Genomic DNA, 13497 nt, shown 5'->3' with positions numbered 1-13497 from the left:
AGCCTACACCTGTGGATTGCAGCTGGCCAATCATCCCAGGTTCCAGTATAAAAGGACCGTGCTTGCAGTGATCATTCTCTATTCTCTGCCTGCATGCACTGTTGGTTTCGTGTTCTGTGTTCTGTACCTCATTTAGCAAACTTTGTAGTTTAAGACTGTAGGTTTGTGGAGTAAGTGTGACTAGTTAAGTTTTGGAGTACTCTATACATTTTTTTCAATCATGTAGCACTTCCTTCTATATAAACACTAGGTTTTAGGGTTGGTGCCACTTTTGCATTTTGTTTCAAGTGTAGCCTCAGTATAGGCCTAGTTTTGTGTGTTTTTTTTTTGATTATTTGGCACAACCACACAGTCCCACACTCCTCCACAATTGTATTCCAATTTCCACAATTGTATCAACAATTTCCAGTCTTTGTGCTAAGCTAAGCTAGCTGCATTTTCGTTTTTTACAGGTCTTCTCTGCTAACTGCTTTTAATTGTCAAATGGTGATAGCACTGAATTTAGTATTCAATTCGATTCAGGTCAAACTAATCAAATCACTTTTATTTGGCCCCAAGGGGCAATTTAAAAAGTGCACAAAGTAGCCAAAAAAAGACAATCACAATCGATAGACACAAAAAAAAAGACACAAAAATTTAAGTGAGCATAATTCAGCATAACACTTTTATGGGGAAATTTCCTTATTATACATAATGAATATTATAAGATTCACATTTTTATGCATTTGTAAGTTTTGTAAATTTATCATTGAGCGTCTGTTTTTCTCCACATCACCACTAAATTTTGATGCAGGCACGGACGGCCTCTCTGCAGCCTGCGGGTTGAGGAATGTCCTTTTTAATTTTAGCCCGGGCAATGACATTCCCGCCGTTAACCGGACCAGTGCTGGCACTGAAGAGGCCTTTGAAGAAAATAGAGGGCTAGTGTGAAAGCTTGCATCCCCGCCCGGCTGACCCACTGACCGAGCTGACATCAAAGGCTTCCTCCAATTAGCTTCGGCAAATATGAAGCTCCTGGTCCGCAGGCGGGTTATAAAGGTGGCTGTGTCCTAGCATGCAGTCACGTATCGTCACTAAAGTGGGAACTTTACAGTAGATTACGGTGCATTTTGATGAATTGACTCTCTCGGCCGGGGAGGTTTCCCGTCACCTGAGCTGGGAAACATTCAGAGGGCAGAGCGGCAACTTTATCTCCTGAAAATGAAACTTCTTTAATACCGCATCGTTCTGTTTTGTCTTTAAATTCCACTCCGCTTTAACAACCACAGGTGTGAGGAAGAAGACGAGGCAAGGATCCATTGTATTTTTTTTTTTTTATGGGGTAACTGTAACACACATATACACATACAGTTCACACCCTAACAAGAGCCATTAAAACTATTACTTCCTACCATAAAACTCAATGTGTCCTAATGTGATTACAGTGGAATTGCTCTAGTCTTTTTTTTACAACCAATCCTCCAAGGTAAAATTGAATTACTGATAGAAGACTGATAACTCCTGAAGTCATTGGACATTAATCAGCTGCACTGAATATTTTGCAATGCATATATTTTAAAACCACTAATTTATGATATGTGGCAACTTTCCTTGACTTGTATACCCCAATCAGGCATAACATTACGACCACCTTCCTAATATTGCATAGGTCTACCTTGTGCCTCCAAAACACTTGTGACTCACCAGAGAATGGATATGGGCCTTCTGAGGGTGTCCTGTGGGGACCTTTGGGTCCTTATGAATTGAGGAGAGGGGCCTCTGTGGATCAGGCTTGTTCCAGTGAGTCCCACAGATACTTGATCACTTTGGGATATAGTGAATTTGGAGGCCAGGTCAACACCTTGTGCTGTTTTTCGTGTTTTTTGAGTTGTTCCTAAACCGTTTTTGTGAATGTGCCTGGGGATGTCTGCTGCCATCAAGGAGTGTCATTGCTATGGGGTGGGGGTGCCTGGTCTGGTCTAGGTGGGTGCTACATGTCTAAGTAACATCCACGTGAATGCCAGGTCCAAAATTTTCCCAGCAGAACATTGAATTGTCACAAGATGGTCAGTGCTATTCACTTCTCCTTTCAGTGGTTTTAATGTTGTGACTGATTGGTGTATAATTATATTACTGCTTACAGTAAGTGAAATAAAAAAAAATTCCTGAAGAGCAGTGAGTCAGTACTATAATTAGACAGAGTTGCCTCTTCCCTGGAACACGACTTCCAGCATTATCAACCTGGGTTTACAGCCTGTATCAGATCCCTGTAAACTAATGAGCTTAAAGCTGCCAGAAAAAGATTTTATGCCATGTTGGCTTACTCTGGTTTGTCATGTTAGACCTCCGTCGAGACTTTTACAGTCTGATAGGTACATCCTTTATCGGATCATGTTCAATAAACGGCACCAATAAATGTTACAATGATCCCACAATGGAGATAATTTGGTTCATTTGCTTCACAGGTTCAACTTCACATCTGGTTTCCCTTCTACATTGTGCTTAACAAAGGGGCCAGTCTAACAAGATAAACTTTAAGCTGTGCTCCTGTGTCGGTGAATATGCCCTCCAGAAACACAATGCAGAGGAGATCCAGTTTCTGTGTTTTGTCATTTCGGGGGCAACTTAAAGCGCACAAACGGCGTCTCTGCTCTTCAACTGGTCGTATCAGTCTATAAAAGGGACACTTTAGAGGAACGGTGTGAAATGTCACACCAATCAGGAGCATGTGCCGCTGCTTTCTGAAAACAAACATTTCTCCGTTTCCTGTTTTGTACTATCAATCTTATATATTTCAGACGTGACTAATGCAAGTGGAAATTCATTGTCAACATATCACATACAGATGCTATTTATGAAATCGTACTGATAAAAAAAGAACACCTCATACAGTATATTGTTTGGACTGCACCATTATTGCTTGACTGTCCGTTGAACATATGTGTTTTCTTTATTGTTTAGTTGTGTAACTGATACTCACATGTCAGCACCGAACGCCATTGTCGCTTGACCCGATGCAGATTTTCACACACAGATGTTGGACGCCGATAAGGCCTGAACACAAAAACCGCTGATCTAGGACAGATTTACGGAGACGGCTGTATTGTCAAGGCATTTATTTACAAATGACATCCTATGTACATGTTGATTTCCTTCCCTTTACATATATTTACATCATCTAGACATGATCACCACCCTCTACAGCCACAATTTTCGTCTCGACGATCATCCGGCGTCCCATATATATGTTCGCCCCGTTGCGTTAAATTAAATGCAAGAACAAATCCCACGTTCGCCCCCCTTTCATCGAGGGCGATTAAATTAACATGTGCTCGTACCAACAAAAGATTTTGTTCACAGTGTCATTGTAAACCCCCTAATTTTCACGTCAAGTATATCAGCACATTTTTCCAGTGGTGTACAATGCGGTAGACGTCCAGATCAAGTGGGTCACATTCGGAAACAGTGAGTGCAAAAGACCTCTACAATTCAAAGAGTGATTACTTTAGGTACATGTGCTGCATCTGAAAAAAAAAAAAAAAAAAACATGGTAGCACACAAAAGGTGACCAATGATAAAAGTTTTTTGGCAGACTCACTGAGGTAGAGACAGGCGTTCCTTTCTTGGACTTGAAGCCATTTGTATCCAACGCAACACACTGGTCCAAGTGACAGCAGTGTGTAACACTTCCAAACGGCTGGCTATAGCTACACGCTGTGCAGCATGGGCAGCGGCTTTCCAAACCCAAAACTGTGTCGCACCTACTGATGCTAATTGGCATTTAATCTAAACCAAACATTTACCCTCCGATCGGCCAGAAAGCGCGGCAAATCAAACACGCCGATGATTTTGTCGACCACAAAAAGTTTGCCGCGACATGTTTGATGTGTATTCACATTAATGGATCATTGCATATCGTTAGCCTCATAGCGTAGTTGCCTACGTCGTATTTTAATGTTTAATTTTTAGCAAGCACATTTTTTATTGATATTGTAACAGGGGCCAAAAAATGACTGAGGCTAACGATATGTGGTCACAGGTCACTGAGTTCATGGTGTTGTTCAGGAGGGTGTATATCTACCCCTAAAAGAAAATAAGCAACTATCTTCCGTAGTGTGCCCATCAATACTGCAGCTCTACCTGGCTGCTGTCTCTGAATCTGTGCGCAGTGAGTCCTTCAAAATATAAATACATAACTGTAAAGTTTCTGTATAATTCACTTGACTTTTGAGGAAGCTTTTTCCGAAAACTGCGAAACAGCTCAGGCGCAGCAAATTCAAAACGTGTCCTGCTCCCCTCTCCACATAAAGGAGAGCTTACTGAGAAGTTTGCCTTTGAGGTAAAGCTCAGTTTCTTGGCGCTGGCGTTAGCTATAGGATCTTGACTTTCCGCGCGCAGACCAGGTCGCCGTTGACCAGATTCCACATGTGCATGAGGTCTGGCGGGAGCAGCTTGTGCACGACAATCATGCTCCTAAAGAAGCAAGGTTCTCGGTTCAACTTGCTGTTTTTGTTTTTAACCAAGCCAAACGTCTTAAAGGCGTCGTGTTTTATAGGAGTGACCTGAAGCACCTCTAAACACATGCCCAGGAAGACGTCGTCAATGGGGTAGAGCTCCAGGGTGTCTGCGGCCCAGTAGAGCCTCCTCACCAAGGGTCCGTCCATCAGAAACCCCCCTCCACCTGCATAAGGAGGGTACTGCGTCTTATTGTACAAAGCCTGGGGGATGTAGTATTTGTTGTCCTTTCTACGGATGGGCCTAGCTTTGAAAATCACATCCCCCACAAACAGGTTCTTCTCATGGGTTTTGCTTTCTAGGAACTCAAAAATGTTCTGCACGTTGACAAACACGTCATCGTCCCCCTTGAAGACGTAGCGCACGCCGGGGCAATATGTGTGGAACCACTTGAGGAAGTGGGTCTCCTTGAGCGTCAGGTTGAAGAAGCTATCTAGGAAGTCCCACTGGAGAATATCCCCGTAGATGTAGTCTTCGTACTCCACGAGTTTCTGGTGGTTCGCTCTTTCCGCTTCATTGGAGGGCTTACCAAGAAGGAAGAGGGTCTTTATTCTCTTGCCATCCAGCACCTGCTCTTTGCCCCAGGTTTTTCGAATGACCTCCCTGCGGTCATGCTGGGTGGCCACCGATTTAATTACCATGAGCAAATCTATCTCCCCTGCGCACTTCTCTGGGTGGTTGAGGTTCATGGGAAAATAGCGGCAGTGTCGATACAGCATGAACTGCTTGAAATTGCTCTCCAGGCCCTTGAACCAGGCCTGGCTTGACAAGTTGAGGTTGGCGCTGCAGTTTGAGCTCGTTACATCCCAATTTCTGGGGACGCTGTTCTCGTGGGTTCGGGGCTCCGGCGTGGCGGCCTGAGGTTTAGGCCGCGGCTGGAGTTTGCCAGTCTTCCAGAAGCTTTTTATCCTCGGGTGCGAGTCAGTTTTCTCCTCCAGATCAGCTCCGGGCTCCCCTCCCTGCTCGGCATGCATGCGCGCCTGCCTCTCGAGTTCAAAGGGAGCCCCCGTACCGATGTTCCCTCGCTGGACAACAGTCAGCGCCACCACGGCCAGGAAAAACATGACGCTCACACTCTTCAACACCCTCCAGCGATCTCTGCTCTTCATTCTGGGGAAAGGCAGTGATCACAGGAAGCCAGTCAGACAGGATTAAATTATCTAAGGTCTTTTAATAAGTGAAACGGAAGTGCTGGTTTGAATTTATATCATGATGCATTATTGTGATTGAGTTCATATCCATACAGTGTACAGCACTTTGAGAGCAAACAATGGTCAGAACTTGCATGCATTACAAGCAATAACTCAAGAATTTACTCGAGTTTGACTTGCTTTCTGTGTTTCCATTACAGCTGTGATAGGTCTAAGATTAAAAACAATTGCCTTAAGTTAAATATAAAAGCCAAAAATGCACAAAAGTAATGCATTTACATGATTAAAGCACCCAAATTGAAACCTCTGCTGTCTGTAAAGACATTGATGCAAAGGACAAACTGTCGCCATAACAGAGTCCCACGTGATAACATGCGTTGTCGAGGTGTTTTTGCTGTTTCATGTATGAACTGCTAACAAAAAGATTGCCTAAGGACATGTTGTCATCAGGGCTGATTACAGTAAACACACTCTTTTCAGTGTGTCACATACAAAGACAACACAACGCAGCCTCTAAAATGTAAATGTTCCCTCTATTTGATTTAAATCAATTTACATCTATAAAAGAGACATGTTTCCTTAGTTTTTTGTTTTGTTTTGTTTTGTTTTATAGAATCACAGCAATTTAAAATAGGACTCATCAGAAGACTCTTTTAAACCGGGTTAAGTGTCTCCTACAAGAACACGTGGAATGCGCCTCAGATTCTCACATTTCCATCAAGTCATGCCAGGGCTCGTTACATTCACGACCCCCTGAGACACTCCCATGTGGGGCCCCCGTCTCTACCTTTGAAAGAGTGATATTTTTTTTTTTTTTAACCTGGAAACTATAAGTAATCCGTGGTCAATTCTGGAAACGGGCCAACATAAAAACAGTGATCTTAAGGACGTTCAGTGTTCAAATTAGAGGCAGGTGCACTTTTCGATAGTGGAAGTTCCCAAATGACACCGCGAAGCAGAAATGTTGCTTGATGCGTAATAATAAAATTTAGATGATAAAAATCCCGCTCAGTGTTTCAGCTCCATCCTCTTATAAGAGCCACAGAAGCAAACTGAAATTTGGGATGAAATCTGAATGATTTGCCCTTAGTTTATGTCTGTTTACTGTTTTAGTTTTTCCTTAAAGAAGCTCTTTAAACGAACTTTTAGCCTTCCAAACATTCCTTAAATTCAACTCTTAATTGGTAACTTTAAACCTTTTTTTTAATTTAACGTTTTGAAAGGATGTCCTCTAATATAGTTTCTAATTATACTGTCAGAAAAATAAATAATCCAATATGTTAAAAAAAAAAAAGGAAAACAGACAAAAGATGCCACTTACGTTTTCTCTTAGCTTTAGACTGCTTGAGAGACTGGTATGAACCAATGAAGTGGGCTGATGATCGGGAGCAGAAAAGCGGAGCAATCTTCTTTTGCGCCAAGATGCTTAAATAATCCTTTCCATCGGAACAGTGTCGGGGCGATGAGGGCTGTGAGAACCGAGCGGAGAGCCGAGAGGCTTCTGTGCGCTGCGGTGCAGATGTGCGCTGTTCTGACGTGCGCCGCTGAAGGGTCTGCTCCTTTACGCGCAGGCATCCGCTTTTAAAGGCGGAATCAAGCAGCTACGTAGACGCACGCACGCAGGACGTGAATGATGGACGAACACAAGCAGGATATTCAATCTTGAACCCACGAGACAAAGTAAATGTTTGATTTATTCTGATGAAATACGCAAAGAGGCATTATATAGTGATGGATGTCTGACGATATTAGTCTACCCCCAACTAAACTGAGTCGACTACATCTAAAATAAAATGTTTTCACTGACTTCCTATTGTCTTTAGAGTCAAATGACCCGTTTCCCATGTCTTTGAATCACATAATTTTACATGAACGCCCAGGAATTCTGCAAAGAAGTGTCAAACATACACTGATCAGCCACAACATTAAAAACCACTGACAGGAGAAGTGACCATGTTGTGACAATCCAATGTTCTGCTGGGAAACTTTTGGACCTGGCATTCATGTGGATGTTACTTAGACACGTACCATAGACCAGACCAGGCACCCCCACTCCATAGCAATGACACTCCTTGATGGCAGCAGCCAATCTGTCGGATGCACTGAAACAACCCTGATCCACAGAGGTCCCTCCCCTGAACCCATAAGGACCCAAAGGCCCCCACTAACATTTGGTCGTCAGACACCACAGGACACGCTCAGAAGGCCCATGTCTATTCTCTGATGAGTCAGAACTGTTCTGGAGACCTAGACAGTATTAGGAAGGTGGTTCACAATACTAGGGTTGTTTTTAAGGCTGTTGTGGCAGGAATACAATTCTGGTCAATTCTGGTCAAGTATCTCCTACACTTGGCCAGTCAAATTTAATCCATATCCCAAATCGGGCTTAAAAACTTACCATGCCTGTAATTGTTGTGCATTTGTATGGTTTTCTTATTGCTTTATGTTGTATATCCTGATTTGGACAATGTTGAAAGGCAGTATTTTACTGGCTCTGTGTATGGACTATTAATGTTTAATTTATTTAATTTTAATTATGAGCTACAAGGAGATAAGGTGGGAAAGTAGCTACGTGGACATTGTAAATGTACTCAGGTGGATCTGAACGTGACTTTACAACAAGGTTATCGTCTTACTTAACAAAACTCTCATTATGTTACAGGGAACACCGCTGTCGTTCTTTTCACCCAATGTGCAATTTCTCAAGAAAGGCTATTTTAAGAATCAGAACTTATTTGTCAAGGTCCTTACTTTACGCTCACGAAACGCCCAAGATATCGTCTATCAGAATCCCAACACACAATTAAACGGTACACTTTGCTGCTACTTTCGTCCATAACCACTACATGACTCATAAAGATACCCCGACACCATGTTCCAAGCCAAACAACATGGCACAATGGCTCCGGTATTTTTTGTCCTGAACGGCTGAATTAGTCGTGCTGTATTACACACTTCACAGGCAAACAGTGGAGACAAAACCTGAACAAACAGGAGACTAGTATTCTTCAGGTTGTCATAAACCATGTATATATTGATACGATTTTTACAATACAACTACTAGTGCGAATACGCCGATGGCTACACATTTGTCGTCTCGTTTAGTGGTCCTCCAGTGGCCACAGTTCAAGACTTGCAGCGTGGCTCTTTATTTATTTTGTTTAAGCGGGTGTCAATTCACTGTGTTTGCTCAAATTCATTTTCTAAAGGTTCACCATATAGGCTTTTGAGTCTGTAACATTCACCTCCAGGAGGAATAAATAAATAACAGAGCGGCAATGATTTGCTAAAGTGATATAACTTCCTGACAGGCCACTGACATCAGCAAGAGGTCCTGGTGTTAATGAGCTGTTCCTTAAGCAAGCTGTTTTATTGGCTAACTGACCTTTTACAGCCGTGCACTCACTGAAATTCAGACTTGGAAATTCAAAATTTCAACCCTAGAGTGCTATTGTAGTGCATAAGTAGCCTTTTTTTTTTTTTTTTTTTTTTTTGTTAACGTTTGTGACATTTTACTTTTTTTTTACCATACATGGTTCCTTGCCCTTAAGCGATAAACAAATGTAAACATGTATTTTAGACCGTTAGAACATAAGTGTGGGCACTTGTCAACATTATCACATTGCTGTGTAGACAACATGCAGAGGTGGACCTTACAGACCACATTTGACTTTGCATGAAATATGAATGAATATACAGTAGTTACTGCAAATCAAAGTTTCTCTTGAGCGATACAGTCTGAGAACTTATTCATCTGCTATCACCAACAGACTATGAATACGGTGGGCTGATTCTCACGCTTGATGCCTTTCCAGCGTGAAAACAAAACAAGGACAGTCGAAAATGCTGATTGCACAGCTGTCACCACCGCGGCCGCAGTTAACCCTTGCCGCGGCGAGCTGTGGCTCTAAGGGGGAAGGGGGGAAAGGACAGCAAAATGTCGCTCTGTGCTTCAAAACAGGAATTTTTCAATCCGAAACACAGCTGCGATCCAAAATCTCTCCTTCCTCTCCTTCTCTCTCCATTTCCTGGATCCAACCAGCCATCCTTCTCAGGGCCATGTGCATCCTGTTGCCTGCTGGCGGTGTTTTTTCCCGTTTAGACTTTTTTAAAAAATTTTCTTTCCTCTCTGCGGATTTGGTCTCCGCAAGTTCTGGTGAATGGAGGAGTGAAGTGGTCGTGAACGCCGCAGCGCTCGTCTTTGATTGGCCGAAAAGGCAATGTTTGTCACTGGGGTCTAACAGAAGCATGGGCCAATGAGACAAACTGCACTCTGCGAGCGAAGTGACTCATTGTGACATGATTTATTTATTTTTTTCTTTGTCAGGATGTGACTTCCGGCATTATCCTTCATGCCGAAATTTGCGTCGCTAACAGAGTTTACAGAGAGTGAATCATGCAAATCTCAACACAGATAGTGTTTTCAAAGTCCAAAGACCAAGGTATTTAATGGGGTTACAACTACAGAAATTTCAGCGTAACACGGTTGTAAAACCGTTGTTCTCCACAGGGGAAATTGCACATTTTAACGCCACCTCTGTCACAATCACTTCAACGGAGATAACGGCTCCGTTTGATCCCTTGACGTAGTTTACGCTAGAAAGACACGTGATCTGAAGGGATGGGGATCTGAGGTGGTAAGAAAACAAGACTGTTGAGAGGAAATGGAAAAGCCTGCCACTATACTTTTTTGCACAGAGGAAGTTTGCGCTAATCCTTTGTTGGGTTTAACACACCTGAGGGATCTGGGAAAGGATTACCTTTGGTCTGACTTTTGTCAATTGACAGACAGGAATGAACGAGCATCCGAACACCCCCCGTTTTGAATAGGTATGAGGACATGGCTGCGAGCTCCTCAGTCACCATGAAAGAATTTACAAAAAAAGTGGCTTCAGGGGGTTTCTTCCCCACTCCCTCTTTTCCACTCAGTCGTCAAATAAGCATCTTCCACTCTGAAAAGGCAGATGGAACAAAGAAGGTGTGATCACATTGTGTTATGACCGCCCTTTTCTGCTGTGGCTGCAGGTAAACATCAGCCACCTTTCACACTCTGATAAGGTCACCAGCGCCAGCGTCTTACTTCAAAACCCATGTTCTTCCTGCTGGGCTGAGTTTGCTGAGCAACGTTTCCAGTAAGACTTCACTAGTGCTGGCACAACTTCCCATTTTGTCAAATTAATTATATTAATGATTTACCTAATGCTTTGGAAGTATATGAGTGGTTAACCTTACCACAAAACGAAGAGATGACTTGCATCCTGAGTCAACACCACCTGAAGAGAAAATACATAACTGTACAATACATGCAGTATGGTCTATTCATTTGCAAAAAAGCTTCTTAATATCACTTGTCATTGTAAAGGGTTGACTTGGAATTGGACAGGTGGTGTGAACCTCAGTAGTAGTGGGTATTTCCCCACGCAGCATTCTCAACGAAACTGTGAGACATAACGTTTGTTTGGAGTGATTTCAATTTTAAATGTTTGACTAACTGGATGTTTTGTCAATCACATACATGCTACATCTTCTACTTCCTAGCCTTTCTACCTGACCTGGGCTGTGTCAGGACCCACTTTTAAGCCAACACAGAAATGAGGCTTCTGGTTATTTTCCCCACACTGTCAACGTCACTTCGTTCTCACTTTCAACCTCCCCAGTCAATCATTTGACCTGTTCTCCGAGCCAATAAGCCTGAAGTTCCTTGCAATTCTACCTCATCCCAGTGTCTCGACCAAAGTCTCCATCAGCCCCATCATCTGCTCAACCACCCCCAGCATCTAGACTCCTGTCTCCATCTGGGACCTTCATGACGCTTATCATTGGAGTCTGTCATCCAACATGTGTCTTACAAGCTCTTGTTGCTTCAATATCTTTGCTTTTTACTTTTAAATAATTGCTAAAAGTGCTTGCAATGATGGAAGCGGCTCAACGGCATAACCACTGAGCAAACTCAATGTGACGTGGTGATCAAGCAAACAACGAAGCCTGTGATTAATGGACTGTCAGAAATACAGGTGTCACCCACAGATAAAGACTCTGTGTCTGCAGAAAAAGCTCCAGAGGAAGGTGGCTAGCTGATGCAGCTGTCATCTGTGACAGTGAGTAATCTTCTATCCACTTGTTGTTCAAAACCCAGTGTCCACCTAAACATACTAGCCCACAACTGGGATTTGTTCCAGTGTACACACTGAGCTTTCATTCTAAAGGTTAATGGACAATTTGTGAGAACATTCCTGAGAAGGTCAAAAATATAAAAGTGTAATTCCAAATAAGCTTAAATCTTTACTCTGTTTGATGAGCGGCCTCGTTGACCTTTAACATTACAGTGTTTTTGAAAATATACAAAGCATTTGACAAGAATGCTTCTGTCAATATGTACTGACTGGTGTCTTTGCCTGATCATGATGTACATAGCAAAGCGGCCAAACCACAGCCTGAATGGAAAGACAGAGCTTAGAGTGCTTACAACAAAAGTGCAGCTGTGGGGGTGGACTTCGATCTAGCTGTTCAAAGCGACTGGACAAGAGGAAACAGGAGGTTTGGGAGACACAGACACTCAAACGATGTCTCTTCTTGGTTGGCGTCACCTTTTATCAGTAGTGCACATGGCTGCCTGCTGATAAACAGTCTCAAAGGAGTGCCAGTGATCCTGATGACACATCCTTGCTTATCCTAGTCCAATGAGAACAAAGCTCAATTTATTAGTCTTAAAATAAACAGATCCTCAAGGTGATCTAGTATGTAATATACGTAAACATTAACAGTAAATCAGAGCTTCTGGGTCTGGCTGAAAGTCGCCAAATCCTATTTTGTTTTTGTTCCATATATGCACGTTCATATTTTGTTCCATTCTCCACTTTTTGTTTTGATAGAAAGCAGCAGCTTCCTCTCCGCTGCCGTTACAGCTGGATGGTTCCAGCATGGCTCAGGATCAGGGTTACATAGCCACCTGGCAGCAAGTGCGTCAGCCGTCATGTGTGGCCTGTTTCCTCGCATTGTGCTGCTCCTTACTGGCAGCGTCCACAGTGTCCATTGCTTAATATCTTATCTCTCGGGGTACGGCATACAAGAGTTAACAAGACTTTTAGCCTTTAATCTTTGAATCAGAGGCCAACTGACCATTTATGTGATATCCTGCCTAGTAATGTGGGGTGTTAATTTTGACAATGGGCACTTGTGATACAGCCGGTTTAGGAAGAAAATTCAGCAATCAAGAGTTTTTTCATACTTGATATACACCAGTCAGGCATACCATTATGACCACCTTCCTAATATTATGTAGGTCTCCCCTGTGCCTCCAAAACAGTTGTGACTCATCAGAAAATGGACATGTGCCTTCTGAGGGTGTCCTGTGGTGTCTGGCAACAGAATGTTGTTAGTGGGGGGCTCTGGGTCCTTTGGGTTGAGGGGAGGGACCTCTGTGGGTCAGGCTTGTCCAGTGCGTCCCACAGATATTTGATCAGTTTGGGATCTAGTGAATTTGGAGGCCAGGTCAACACCTTGTGTTGTTTTTCATGTTTTTTGAGTTGTTCCTAAACCATATTTGTGTGTTTGTGTCAGGCTGCATCCTGCTGGGGATGGCTGCTGCCATCAAGGAGTGTCATTGCTATGGACTGGGGGTGGGTGGTACATGTCTAAGTAACATCCACATGAATGCCAAGTCCAAAGGTTTCCCAGGAGGACACTGTATTGTCACAAGATGGTCAATGTTATTTACTCCTCCTGTCAGTGGATTTAATGTTGTGGCTGACCGGTGCATGTTGCCTGATGAAGATCCCATAGGATCGAAACGTTGCCTGTTTAAAATAAATAAATAAATTGCACTTGGAGCATACACAGTGTGCAGACCATT

The 13497-nt window shown here is 43.0% G+C and overlaps 1 protein-coding gene across 1 annotated transcript; it reads right to left on the bottom strand.

Annotated features, from left to right (window-relative positions):
• Nucleotides 1–2671: 2671 nt before the first annotated feature.
• Nucleotides 2672–7184, bottom strand: b3gnt7 (UDP-GlcNAc:betaGal beta-1,3-N-acetylglucosaminyltransferase 7). Its single transcript, XM_084547505.1, has 2 exons — nucleotides 6967–7184; nucleotides 2672–5604 (listed from the first exon to the last, which is right to left on the bottom strand). The coding sequence occupies exon 2, from the start codon at nucleotides 5601–5603 to the stop codon at nucleotides 4350–4352; it is 1254 nt and encodes a 417-aa protein (XP_084403631.1). The 5' UTR covers nucleotide 5604; nucleotides 6967–7184; the 3' UTR covers nucleotides 2672–4349.
• Between the last annotated feature and the right edge of the window lie 6313 nt (nucleotides 7185–13497).

This window comes from Chelon labrosus (genome assembly GCF_963514085.1).
Source record: "Chelon labrosus genome assembly, chromosome: 7".
NCBI lineage: Eukaryota > Metazoa > Chordata > Actinopteri > Mugiliformes > Mugilidae > Chelon > Chelon labrosus.
The sequence above is the reverse complement of the archived record's forward strand: the minus strand, read 5'-3'. Positions and strand labels throughout refer to the sequence as shown.

Bases quoted from the DNA above. Each gene is read 5' to 3' on its own strand.
- b3gnt7 (XM_084547505.1), bottom strand. From the start codon at position 5,603: ATGAAGAGCAGAGATCGCTGGAGGGTGTTGAAGAGTGTGAGCGTCATG.